The 14405-nt window shown below is 33.6% G+C and overlaps 1 protein-coding gene and 1 long non-coding RNA gene across 10 annotated transcripts; both read left to right on the top strand.

Annotated features, from left to right (window-relative positions):
• The first annotated feature begins 269 nt into the window (after positions 1–269).
• Positions 270–5956, top strand: LOC110930089. 7 transcript variants are annotated; one of them, XR_002587622.2, is made up of 9 exons: positions 270–389; positions 497–773; positions 1278–1347; positions 1741–1790; positions 1896–2066; positions 2515–2609; positions 2710–2793; positions 2883–3168; positions 3612–3795. It is a non-coding gene; the product is annotated as an uncharacterized LOC110930089 (long non-coding RNA). The 7 variants fall into 7 exon arrangements; XR_002587626.2 differs by having other exon boundaries at positions 1879–2066; XR_004888592.1 differs by lacking the exon at positions 3612–3795 and adding an exon at positions 5942–5956 and having other exon boundaries at positions 1741–2066.
• A 3147-nt stretch (positions 5957–9103) lies between these two features.
• LOC110930090 (probable methyltransferase PMT21) lies at positions 9104–13982 on the top strand. Of its 3 annotated transcripts, none has more exons than XM_022173319.2 (8): positions 9104–9452; positions 10460–10734; positions 11088–11236; positions 11318–11513; positions 11731–11941; positions 12514–13174; positions 13344–13421; positions 13621–13982. In XM_022173319.2, exons 2-8 carry the CDS (start codon positions 10468–10470, stop codon positions 13835–13837), a joined length of 1779 nt encoding a protein of 592 aa, XP_022029011.1. In that variant the 5' UTR covers positions 9104–9452; positions 10460–10467; the 3' UTR covers positions 13838–13982. The 3 variants fall into 3 exon arrangements, with proteins under 3 accessions (XP_022029011.1, XP_022029012.1, XP_035843474.1); XM_022173320.2 differs by having other exon boundaries at positions 9289–9452; positions 10463–10734; XM_035987581.1 differs by having other exon boundaries at positions 9290–9452; positions 10594–10734.
• Positions 13983–14405: the final 423 nt, after the last annotated feature.

Raw genomic sequence — 14405 nt, 5'->3', positions numbered from 1 at the left:
AGAAGCACTTTATTATATATAGCAGACAGAATTCCAGTGTCTAATGGGGACCTTACAATGGATTTAATTTTATATCTATCTATCCTACAAACATATCAATAAAAAGAATAATGGACGGGTCCTTAGATTTATTTATGACCTTTGAGGAGCCGTATGAGATGAAAATCTCATGTAATTTTGGCGGGAAAATCATGTCCACTTTGTTTTTTTCGTTTGGACACGGGATCCGATAGAATACGGGTCATCCGTTACCTTGAATTCGGATCTGTATAAAAGGCAATACATCAGAACATTTTCTCTGTAAACCCTAAACTACAAACGCCGCTTTCATTCTTTTCATCTATCTTTGTGTTTTCTCCTCTCCATTGAAGCCGCTTCGATTCTTTGAGGTATGTTTAAGGTTTCCATTTTATAATTCTTTGCTTTTCTTGACTTACAGATCTGCTATTGTTTCAATAATGTTGCCTGAAGAATATATTTGATATTTGAAATACAGGTATCCTGCAATCCTCAACTCGAACCCTAATTGGTGGTCCAATTGCTTTTATTGTTAATTGTATGTTATTATGAATTTGGGTTTTGTTGTTTTTTTGAACAATGGGTTTTGATAAGAAGAGAGCGACAGACAGAGGTGGTGTCGCAGACATGGCGACGACCTTTCTGCTCAACTTGCTAGGGTTCCGACACTATGTTCATGAGTTCCTTCACTTTGAAGTTTAAGATCTCTCACTACGTGAAGTTCATCTGCCCCTCAATTTTTAGTTTTCTAGCATGTAAGTGTTTATGTTTTTGCAGAACAGGGTTTTGTTCTTTATGTTGTCACAATTGTCGTTTGTTCTGTGAATAGCAAACTTGAAACCCTAATTCGAAGGATGGTCAGTATTCGATTTCCCCAATTTTGATTTTGCATTTTATTACATTTGGTTTTCTGTATTTTGCTTTTTTTATTGCTTTTGTACCAGTTTTGGTTTTCAGTTTTGGATCATCGATAAACACACTATTTTTGTTAAGGACTTGATTGAATCATTCTTGAGTTTCAATGATTTTTTTCATGTGCTTAGCTTGAATCTAAGATGATAGATGGTAATAAATGATTGTTTCATGTAAAAAGGATATGCACCCTATACGACTCGCATATTTACTTACGGTTATTTATATACCATATACTGGGTGACAAAAGATTCATTAGGGATTTGTCATTATTTTCTTGAACCTTTCGAATTCGTTTATTAGATTGTTATTATTATTTTTGTATTTTATTTACATTAATATTGCAGCTGGAAGAGGAAGAGATGTCAGTCCCACATTTTGAGTTTGCTGCTGGTGAAGGATCTTAACCAGTGGAAGGTATATATGGATTTGTGCTGTTTTGTTTTCCGTCCATGGAATCTATGTATTTCATGTTCGTGCTTGTGTAGAGATAGGTAATTTGATTGATAGTAAACTAAATTATGTACTCCCTTAGTCCATTTTCTGGTCAAAAAATGCTAATGTTGTTGATGCACCAATAGTTGATGATCCGCCATCGGTAAGGTTCACTTGGAAAACAGAGAATTTCTCAAAATTCAACCGGAGCTCCTTCGTCTCCCTAAATTATGTGCAAAAATGAATGATTATTGATAAATTGTAGAAATTTAGATACAAATGCAAAATGAAATGTGGAACTTGAGTTGACATATCTTGTCTAAAATCATTCATTTTTGCACTATATTGTTTATATTTCGTTTTGATTCGCTGCAGATCGACATCAGGGATAAGCCTGAATTAAAGAAGCTTTTTGCCTCCACAAAGTAAACTTACTCATTGCTAATATTCTTGGTGTATCTTTTGGCAATAGGGTAATTATAACGCATATAAACAAGTGGGAATCCGTATTAGTTTTGATTGGTACGCAGGTTTGATGCTGTTATACATTTGGCTGGATTGAAGGCTGTTGGCGAAAGTGTGCAGAAGCCATTGAAGTATTACGACAAAGTTCCCGTCTTGGCTCCGAATACTCCCCGACCACTGAACCATTTCAGCTTTATCTACCCTTTACATCCGAAAGCACTGGTGCAATTCTACATGTAAGATCTATATATTTAAGTAGAAAAATTTACAATATCGTGGCAGGTAAACGTGCAACAAGTTGCGCCGCAACCCGATGTGTCAGCTCCGATGTACCTACCATCACTCAAGTGATTTCCAAGAAGCCTCCGAAGAAAATAGAGATTCCGTTAAAATGTATATCGGGCAATCTAACTAAAACGTGTCCAGCAGACTACTACCCGAAAGAAAAATAGGAAACAATATCCCAGTACATATGTTTGAAATGGATCCTTTGTTTTGTTATTAGTATTGTAGGCTTCTTCGATAACCTAGCCATTGAGAACATTGTTGGTGTGAAGTTTGTTAGATTTTTCATATATTCAAACTTTTTGCTCCATACGTTATACGTTATGATTTTAATGCATCTATCAATAGTTAGTCACATTACCTAAGTTGTAATGTAATTGCATATTTATTTTCATTCAGGAGTTACCATAGCTTAATACTTCTGATACATGGGCTACACGGCAGACTCTACGTCACATTGGGTAGAAGCATTGCATGAAGTTTCTGGTCGTCGGGTACACACTAATTTAATTACCCCCGCTTTTGGTACTTTTGATTCCCTTATTTTGTTCTAAATCTCATATATATGTCTCTATATTCATTAACGTTTTGCAGCAGAAGACAGAGGAAGCTTCTATGACTACAAAACGATTAAAGAGTTACTCGAATCGCGAAAAGCTTCTTCACAGTATACATTCGGTAAAACATCCATTAAAATAACGTACTCACTTCATGTTTTATCTGACCTTGTATATTCTAACCATTTGATGGTGCACACCATTGTGCAGGAAATAGCGATGGTTCAGGAAGCATGTCGACATTAAAAAGTTGCATTTTTGCAAAGAAACACATAACAACTATTATCACAACCCTCCATCGTCTTACTATGCTTGGTTTGTGCTTGAATCATGTCTTTCTTTAAAAGATGTTCTGATGCAAAGTCTGATTATTATACAATTAGCCTACAAGTTGTTAGAGGTATACTCCACTTTAACTATGATAGTATCTGCCATAGAAGAACTGCAAGGAATGACTTTAAAACGACAATGAAAAGAGGCTTCTCCACAATTGGAGGTATGTAGATAGGTACCTGATAACAAATGTCTTATTCCAATATGCTTTTTTTTTGTTTTCAATTAATGCTAATTGTTTTCTTTAAATAGTCTTGTGTGCCAATAGTTTAATTAAAAGTAGTAATTTTTAAAAAAACATAAAGACCTTTAAATGAAATTACAAAATTTTTAATTCTAACTATAGTCAAAGCATTTTGAGCTGACCACAAAGTGAGAACCACGGAACCGAACAGTGAGTACCACATAGACCGATCCGTTTGATAATTAAGGTTTGCCTCTTGGTTCTTTTTTACATTCAAACGGTTAAACGGGTGGTTCCGAGATTAATTACACATGAATGAGTTATGAAATAACTTTTTTTCTTTAACGTTTTGGTTTTGTGTTTTAGTAGGAAAACTTGACACTCTATTAATTTTTGGTTTGGTGGGTTTTTGATTTGAGTAGGAAAAAGTGACACTCTATTGCTACTCCATTGATCTTTAGAAGATGGTTCCATGGTCATGGTTGTTAGAAAAAGTAAACATTTTACTGTGTAAGTCATGTCTCACTTAACTGTTTTTAATGTGTTATCATTGTTTCGCTTAGGATTATGATGATTTAAGTCATTTTATTTTTGAGTTGAACCATAGATACGTGATATTAGTGGTTGATTAAGGCATGTTTGTTTGTAGAAGACTAGATGTTCAATGTAATGCCTAATATATTTTGTTGACAGTCTTAAGAATTTGCCATATCACATTGGAAATTTTCAATCATTATGCATTTATTTTGATATCATTCGTCTTTACTATAGGTTTATGTTGCTCATGGGAAGTTGCCTTTAGTACCAACTAAAGGTCAAAAAGATGAGCAACTTGTATTCAATTGTCAGTTTCACTTTGTTTGTATGTCACACCAAAACACATGTTCAGTTGGTTACAATATGAATGGATTTATTTCTCTCTCTCGGGATGTCCCAAAATAAATAATATGATTTTTATTAATTTTAATTTTCACTACAAGGTTCCTACACATTGTAGTTAAAGGCCAATTTACAAACTTCACTAAAAGTTTGACTTTAAAGGCTCAACAAAAAGAGTTTGAACTTCAATGTGGACAAACCAGCGTTGGTGACACTTTCTATCTTCTTGTACTCTTATGATCATCTTATAGACATGGTAAGATGGTATGAGGTCAACTGGTCCATGAAGTATATGCTTCTTGCAGAAAGGTCTTTTTTTAATTTTTATTTTTATTTGGTTTATTTCACTTTTTATTTCGGTTCGAACCCGTTAATCTGCGAACATGAACCATTTAGCTCCTCTGTTTTTCAATTGGTTAATTTGCTTTGTGTTTTATTTAATGGGTCAAATCCTAATCATTATGCTTACACAACGAGGGTGACAATGCGTGAAAATGTGTATTGTTTTGGGGTGATATTGGTTGAACTCTTGACAGGGAATTAGTGAAGGATCTTAATTAGCTAAGTGGGTGTCTGCCAAGTCGAAAGAGAAACACAATGTTGACCAAATACTTGACTCAATAGTGCGTTGAAAATATATAAATTAATTTAATTAAGTGTCTTTTGCATTTTTTATGTGAAATATAAAGATTTAAGGGTGTGTTGATGACTATTGAACCCGTATATTATTGTTGCTTTTGATTGTATTTTAAATATTCCTACCCGGGTATCTACCCGGGGAATAACCTAGTATCTTTATATTCAAAAATGCTTTACCAAAAACTCTACTTGTTTTCATTACACTTAACCTTGACTATCATTAAACATTAAAAGCAGTTTATATATATGGTATAGGCATTATAACTAATTACTATTTAATGTATTTATATGTATATAAATACATTTAAAGTTCTTAAATAAAATATATAAGTTAATATTTGCCCAAATGTAAAATAGTATATCACCGTTATATGGTTTATATGTATTTAAATTACATATAAAACTTAAGATATCCAACCTACATATAAGTATTGTTGACTATATAAATATTATAAATTGTTGACTATATAAATATTGTATATCCTAATATAAGTATGATAAAGTTGAATAAGTCTATAATAGAGTGACTATATGTATTATATATAATATTAGGATCAACTACTAGTATTATTAATATAATTTTAAATTATTGGGATATTATGAAGTAAATATAATATTAGTGTAATTACAATTTACATATAGAAAACTTGAAAAGCATGTGGTGTAAATTTTATTAAAGTAATACCTATAATAGAAAATTTTAACCGTGTAACACATACATCCTTATAATATTATATATAAATTATAAGTAGTTATTGTATCATTCTAATGACTCTCACCTTCTTTCAACACAATCACTAGTTGAGAGAACGATCAACAGTGACATGACCAAATGTACTAGTTGAGAGAACGATCAACAGTGTTATGACCAGAATCACTAGTTGAAAGAATGATCAACAGTGATATGACCAGAGTCACTAGTTGAAAGAATGATCAACAGTGATTTGACCACCGTCACGGGAATCGCCTAGTGACCGATACCATTGAATCCTAATAAGATATATTTTATATTTATTACATGATAAACTTCACTATTGGACGAAAGTTAGCCAATGAGTGATATGACCACTGTCACATCGGAACTGCCACCATGTGACAAATACTGATTGAGTTGGGTAAATATAGACAAATATAAAAACCCTTAATGCTGTAAGGTATAACAATATATTTTATAAAAATGGAATGAACTCGCCAGTATATATTACTGATAAAATATTTTCAAAATGTGTTTCAGGTAATTTGCTAGAAGCCAGCTATGGAGCACTGAAGGCTTAAATAAAGTGGCTATAAACACCTGAATAAAAGAAGAAAATTATGTTTTATTTATTTGGGTTTATCCCTATAAAAACAATTGAATTAAATATGGGTTTTAGCCCGTTTGTTTAATATTACAAGTTTGGTGTTTTATAAACTCTTAAATTATTTCCTAACTACGATCCTGATGAAAAAATTTCCGCTGCGTAATTAATAAACACCGATACCATCTGGCTGGTTCACGGCTCCCGCTCCCAGGGTGGGGTCGGGGGCTGTGACATGTAATCCCATACACAGAAGACTATTAGTTTGTTTTCATTTCGTCTTATTGTAATCTTATGAAATATTAATGAATCGTAATGAATTATTAACAACGCTACGAACGCTAAGAAATTGACATGGGAAACGCCATAACGCCAAAAAATTATCTATGTGACACCAAAACAATTAATTCAATGAGACAGATCCAAAAAACAGTAAAACGCTATGTAATTAATGAATCTAATTAACACCAAAATAAACTTAGACGCCAAAAAATGAAGCAGCATGTGACGCGCGGAATTGGGAAAAAAGAAGATTAAAAAGACAAAAAAGCCCCTCGCACCCTGATTATATCCCGGGCCACGTGTTCCATCAGGATGCGTTCTCACCGTTCTCATACTTTAGGGCGTTTTCTACTGATCCCGTCTCTCTCTCTCTCTCTCTCTCTCTCTCTCTCTATATATATATATATATATATATATATATATATATATAGGGGGCCGCTAGAATGAGAACCACCTCGAGTTGTAAGAACCGCGAGAACTACTTGATCCGGGGCGAGGTGGACCAATTTTTTTTCAAAAACGTAGATGCATGTATTATAAACACATTCGTAAAAAAAATTTAAAAAAAAATGCCGTGCGTGTAGTTTTTTACACCACAAGTTTGTGGTTTACGAGTCCCGTAAATTTACGGAACTCGTAAACCACAAACTTGTGGTGTAAAAAACTACACGCACGACATTTTTTTTTAATTTTTTTTACGAATGTGTTTATAATACATGCATCTACGTTTTTGAAAAAAAAAAATTTGGTCCACCTCGCCCCGTACGGTGTGGTTCTCGTGGTTCTTACAACTCGAGGTGGTTCTCATTCTAGCGGTCCCCTATATATATATATATATATAAATGGGTTCAGGAGAAAACGGTTGGAAGTGTGAAAAACGGTGAGAACGATTTTCAGCCACAAGATCTTTGTGATTTGTGACTAAGATTGATGCGGTGACGTTTTTTAAATATTGGGAAGGGTAAATTGGGAAGATTCAAACAAGTATGCACATCCTAATCACATGTCACCCCCCATCATATTTAAAACGTCCATAACTTTTTATACATGATTATTTAGAAAAAAATACACCATAAAATCCAACGTTTTTTATCTTTCCAAAAAAGTTGAACTGAGTTTTTTTTAAGCATTTTCAACTTTGTGTTTTTATGACGTTTTCACCTAGTTTTTATGGTGTTTTTTTTCTGAACTAGGTGTTTTTATGGCATTTTCAACTAGGTTTTCTATGACGTATTACTAAACTGGGTGTTTTTATTGCGTTTTCAACTGAGTTTTTCATGGTGTTTTATGACGTTTTCAACTGGGTATTTTCATGACATTTTTCTGAATTGGGTGTTTTTATGGCGTTTTCATTTGAATTATTCATGGTGTTTTTCTAAACAGGGTGTTTTATATCTTCAATAACCTAGTGTATTACACGGGTTGAATAAATGTAATTTTGTATCGTAATAATAAAAAGCTATATCTTTAAAAAATAATGTGTATTACACGGGTTAAATAAATCTATTTTTATATATCAAATTATAAAAAAAGTTATATCTTAAATCTAAGATCCTTAAACCAAGCCAAGGAAAGATCTTAGCCAAGGAAAGATCTTAAGCCAAGACAAGCGGCTATACTGAAAGATCTTAAGCCAAGCCAAGGAAAGATTAATCTGAAAAGACTTGAGTCGTGTTGAAAGTATTCGGCTAAGATCCTTCAACCGGCTTCAAAGGGCAAGCCAATTGAAACGGCTCGGCTAATAACCTTCAACCGAATGATGGCTGTCGGACACGTGGCAATCATAGGTTAGTGGACTTGAAAGGATTTTTCAAACCGTTACACGAGAAAGGAAAGTTAGGAGAGAAAAACTATTGAAAATCACAATTTCATTTCCTTTTACTTTCCTCCCCTTTCTTGCTTTAAAAATACCTAGAGCACACATTTTTTCACTTTCCTCCCATTTCTCTTTTTTCTGTTGTTTAATGAAACTCGGGTACATAACATGAGTGAGTGATTTGTTTGTGGCAACTATATAAGTATAACTAGGGGTGTAAGCGACCGAGACAGAATTCGCCTAATATCGAGCTCATTTCGTTTCGAGATCTATTTCTAAATTTCGAGCTCTACTCGTGAGCATTTTCTACAATTGAGCTCGGCTTGGGCTCATTTCGTTTATCAATTATTAGTTATGTTATTGATATGCATGTATCAGGGGCGGATTTAGAGCCTTTTTACGGGTTCCCAGGAACCCAGTCGATTTGGAAAAAAACGTTTTTTTATAGTGTAAATCTTGTATGATTTGGAAAAAAAACGTTTTTTTGTAGTGTAAACCTTGTATGATTTGGAAAAAGGAACCCAGTGAAAAAACTGGCTGGATCCGCCACTGGCATGTATAATTTCACACATGTACATACATTAGGACTGGCAATTTTAGACACGGACACGATTGCATGACACGAATTTACACGACCTTAACAGGTTTCGTGTACTAAACATGTAGACACAATAGAATCTGTTAATTTCCGTGCCTAACTAGGTAAAATACCTGTTTACATGTTAAGTACCCGTTAATACATGTTGAGATTTTTAGTAACTTAAAAATTGGATATGTGTGCATAACAAAACCAAGATCAGCAAAAATACAAAATTCACTTTTAATGGCATAACTTTAAAAATAAATAATTTGACAAAGATATTTGCATTGGTTTCCTCCATATACATGAAGACCGCCTCCTCACACCCTTATCTTCTATAGCATCTTTACATATGGTTCATATTGACTTCTTACATCAAGTGGTATAGTTTAAGCCCAAGTAGAAAAAAAGAGATAAGCCATTGAAGAGTGAACACAAGGAGAGAGAAGACAGAACATTTAGTTTTCATTTACTTTATTTCCCTTAATAAAAATAATAATAACAAAAATAGAAAATTCATAAAAAAAAGAGTTAAAAATAAAGACAACCAGGCAGAAGATGTTAAACAAGTAATCATCTAATAAATGTATGCATTTAACTATGTATACATACATGTAGGGACACCCCCATCTCCTTCATTTTCTTCATCAAGATATTATAATCATCATTTTTTTTCTTGGACTTCGTTCCAGAAACCACTGAATCTTTGTGTTTGCTTATGCTTCACTAATCTCTCCCACAAATTTGGGGATCTATTTACAATTTGCAGGTACTTACTACTTACTCAACCTTTGTTTATGCTCATTTTTCTGTAATTCAGAGTTCTTATCAACATCTTCTTGAATTGAATTGACTATATTCAAATCGGTTTGTGGGAATTCATAGTTAGCAGTTATACTTACAACTTAAAAATATCTAAAAAAACATTAAATTTTGACAAGATTTTGATGTTTTTCTTTTTATAATTAAAGAGTCATAGCAAAAAGATTTCTTCAAGAACAGGTAATACTCCAATCTCCAATCAAGCTCAGTGGGCACATAAATCATAGCTTCCATGAAGACTTTATTCCTGAAAATGGGGCCCAAAATTTATGCATTGTTCATAAAAGTGAATCTGACGTGGACACATTCTAACTAATAAGTCGGCACCAATAATTGTTTTCACTTATTTTAAAAAATGTAACTTTTTTTTTATCTAAATCTCTTATGTTTCAAATTTTTTTCTATTTTTATCCGAGACAATGTGGGTTAGAAGTTTTGTTAACTTATTCTCTTTTTTTTTTTCTCATTTAATTAAAATATATTATCACAAAAAAATAAAGGGTATAATCGTCAATTTATGCCATAATGTATTTTAGTTAAATGAGAAAAATGACAAAAAAAGAGAAGTTAACATAAAAATCTTACACAGTTTGCCAATTGGATGAGATTGACAACAAAAATGAAACCTTAGGGACCAAATACAAATAGATTTTTTTTAACTAAAGTGACAAAAGTAGCCTAAACTCAGGAACCATTTTGACATTTTAATCTTTCGTAATAGTTAACTTACAATAAATTTATTATTATTTTTACGATCAAATTGGCATTTGTTTTTTGACTTGGAGAACACATGGAGTATGCTGTCTTTTTCATTAATTTATTATTTTAATCCAATTTTAATTAAAATATATATTTTATACATTCATGGCATGAACGTGTTTATTATAGAACCAATAACAAATAAAGAACCGTTAAAAGCATAAAAACATTTGAACATTTTGTTGTTTTAACCAGAAGATAAAATGGAGCTTAAAGATCATAACCAAGGAAGGTTACGTGATCAAATATCAAAGGTTGTGACAGTGGTAATAATACTTGTGTTGTGCCATTTTTCATTCTATCTTGGTGGCCTTTTTTGTTCCATGAAGTATGAATTTGTCACTAAAGAAATTGCGAAATCCATTGAATCTTCGGAAATGACTCTTTCTTCTTCGGTCCAAGTGGAATTTGTTTCATTCCCACAATGCAGTGCTAAGTTACAAGACTATACGCCTTGCACAGATCCTAAGGTATTGCGTCTTGTAGAGTGACAAGATAGAAGGGTCGGGAATAGGTCAAAGCTAGTTCTATTGGAATGAACCATTTTCCTTAGAGAATTTTTAACTCATATGACTCTTTTTAGCAAAATTGTTTTTCTTCTGCTCCTTAAGTGTGAGGTTTTAAGTTCAAGTCTCATATGGATCAAGAAAGAAATTCGCACTTTAAAAAAAGTTACATTTAATTGATCAAGGTGACATGGTTCATTTAAGCTAAACCTTTTTATTTGACTATGTTAAACTTGCTTTAGTTAAATCACAATCCAATTCATCCATCTCTAAATGTGTTTACTTGATCACATGTGGTTTATGGTCCGGGTCAATAGAGATGGAAGAAATACGGAAAACAAAGGCTTACATTCATGGAACGCCACTGTCCACCAGCTTTCGATAGGAAAGAATGCCTGGTACCACCACCTGATGGCTACAAGGAGCCGATCAGATGGCCAAAGAGCAAAAACGAATGTTGGTACAGGTAAAGATTCATGTTTATTATGTTTATAATCTTTTTAAGTAATTAAATCTTGTTTATAAGCTTTTGTTAAATTGTACTTAGGAACGTTCCGTATGAGTGGATTAACAAACAAAAATCTAACCAACATTGGTTACGAAAAGAAGGGGAGAAGTTTTATTTCCCCGGTGGTGGTACTATGTTTCCTGATGGTGTAGGTGCATATGTTAACCTTATGCAAAACTTGATTCCGGGAATGAAAGATGGGACAATTCGTACTGCTATTGATACCGGTTGTGGGGTGAGTTTTTTTTACATAAAGCATCATACTATTATGTTGATCATGTTGTGCTTGTTACTTATTAAAATTAACAAATCAAGGAGATACAAATGGTTGGAAAATATCTGACTTAAAACAAACATAACTTTTACTTGGTTAGACTAGTTAAAAACTCGTAAGACATGTATGAAAAATTATTATCGAGCCGGAATGGTTGACATAACATGTTCATCTTTAGGTTGCTAGTTGGGGAGGTGACTTGCTCGATCGTGGGATTCTTACAGTTTCTCTCGCTCCAAGAGATAACCACGAGGCACAGGTTCAGTTCGCCCTAGAACGTGGGATTCCCGCCATTCTTGGAATCCTATCAACACATCGTCTCCCTTTTCCGTCAAGTTCATTTGATATGGCTCATTGCTCTAGATGCTTGATCCCATGGACAGAATTTGGTAACTTTTATAACTTATTATCCAAATTGTGTGTTATTATATTATATTATATATTATATATATTACAATTGTCAACCATAACCATTGTGAATAGTTATTTGTGGGTTTTTTGTCTTATTCTATTTTTTTTATTTTTACTCCTCAATTTTCAGTATTGACACTTACAACCCCTTAAATTTCTAAAAGTTTTTTAATTGAGTTTTACGTTTTTATTTTTATGGACATGTGGGTATAAATTCAAGTTGATTTACATTTCGACGTGAATTTTCCCGGAAATTAGTCAGGTCTAATATAATATGTTCTTATGCTTATTATTATGTACGTTTTCGGTTGATCTACGTTTTTACGTAAATTCTATTTTATATTTCCCGGAAATGAGTCGGTTCAAATATAATATGTTTCGTACTTATTTTTATGCACATTTTTGTTGGTCTACGTTTGCCGTAAATTTTGTTCGGAATGCCGTGGCAACGTGCGGGGCAATTTACTAGCTGTATACATTTGCTAGAATTTCGTAGAGGGCTCATAATCCCTTACATGTGTTTGATGAAATGCCTCAACGACGATTTCAGGTGGAGTTTACCTTATTGAGGTACACCGAATCCTTCGTCCCGGAGGCTTTTGGGTCCTATCAGGCCCTCCCATAAACTACGAGAAACAATGGAGAGGTTGGGACACAACTATAGAAGAACAAAAAACTAACTACGAGAAACTACAAGAGCTTCTTACTTCAATGTGTTTCAAGTTATACAACAAGAAAGACGACATTGCAGTGTGGCAAAAATCCTCAAACCAAAGTTGCTACAAACAACTTGATACTCCCAACAACTACCCACCAATATGCGATGATTCGATCGAACCAGATTCAGGATGGTACACTCCCTTGAGACCTTGTGTCAATGTTCCCGACCAAAAATACAAGAAATCGAGCTTGCAGTTGATTACAAAATGGCCCAAAAGATTGCATGTGACTCCAAAACGGGTTGCTAGTGATGGTGCATTTAAGCAAGATGACAACAAGTGGAAAATTCGAGTGAATTACTACAAGAAGTTGCTTCCGGTTATAGGAACCGATAAAATCAGAAATGTAATGGATATGAATACAGTTTATGGCGGTTTGGCTGCGGCTTTAGTCGAGGATCCACTTTGGGTCATGAATGTTGTTTCCTCGTATGCTCCCAATACACTTCCGGTGGTCTTCGATAGGGGTCTCATTGGCACTTTCCATGATTGGTAAGTTTTGATGTTGTTACCTTTTTCTTTTCTTAAACGGGTGTATGTCGGGTAATACCCTTTTGATTATCTAAAATCGATCTTCGTCTTGTCTACCTGTATCGAAGTCGTATATATTAGTGATAAGCCAAAATCTAGAGTAGGGTTCACATGTTTTCTGTTATGTTAGGTGTGAAGCGTTCTCAACGTATCCTCGGACATATGATCTCCTTCATGTAGACGGCCTCTTCACAACCGAAAGTCATAGGTAAGCAATCATACTTATGTTGTTCTTTAACTAAATCGCTTTAGGTTAACCATGTTTAGTTGACTTTATGACAAACATTATTGTTAGATCTTTGTTAACCTTTGTATGACCTATTATATAACTTTATATATAGACTAGGGTTTATCCTTTTCTTTAGTACTAACTCGTTCGTTGTTTAAACATCGACTCTTTTATCTAGATGTGATATGAAATACGTGTTATTGGAAATGGATCGGATCTTAAGGCCAAAGGGGTATGCGATCATTAGGGAATCAAGCAACTTTGTAGAAGCGATCGCAACAATAGCAAAAGGAATGAAATGGGATTGTTTTAAAGAAGCCACCGAGTATAATATTGAGACCGAGAAGGTTCTGATTTGCCGGAAGAAACTTTGGTACTCGCAGCAGAGCGCATAATAGACCCTACCGAAAACAACATTGTTTTTGTAGCATAGGATGTAAGGTCAATAAAATGACACAGGCATATGTGTAACAAGTGTAAGGTGGCTTTTTGTTTTTTTATAGCATGAGATACAAGTTATGAAAGTTTTATTCTTGTGGAGATGTATCTCTGACTACATGTATGGTTATACATACATAGTAGATAAGAGTGGGGTATAACAGAAGGTGGGTTTGAGTAAAAAACTTTAAAAAAAAAAACAAAGAAACAAGAAAAAACGTGGGAAAATTATTTCAGTTCATTAGTTTAAAAAATGCTAAAATAATCTCTATGTTTTCACTTTCGTAACTATTGCAGTCCACCTTCGTTAATCCATCCATTTATTCCGTTAAGTATATGTGAAATGACCAAATTGCGCTTATTAACAGAACACTCCAGAATTTAATTTAAAAAAAACTGCTAGTCACGACCTTTGCACTGAAATGTAGCTGTTAAACCACTAATCCATGCAGTTAGTTTGTGATTATTTTCCTATTAAGTTTTAACATAGAACTCAAGCTCCTTATCATCCATATATACCTCCTA

Source organism: Helianthus annuus, chromosome 3, assembly GCF_002127325.2.
Source record: "Helianthus annuus cultivar XRQ/B chromosome 3, HanXRQr2.0-SUNRISE, whole genome shotgun sequence".
In the NCBI taxonomy this organism is placed as follows: Eukaryota; Viridiplantae; Streptophyta; class Magnoliopsida; order Asterales; family Asteraceae; genus Helianthus; species Helianthus annuus.
This window is presented reverse-complemented; position numbering and strand designations above follow the sequence as displayed.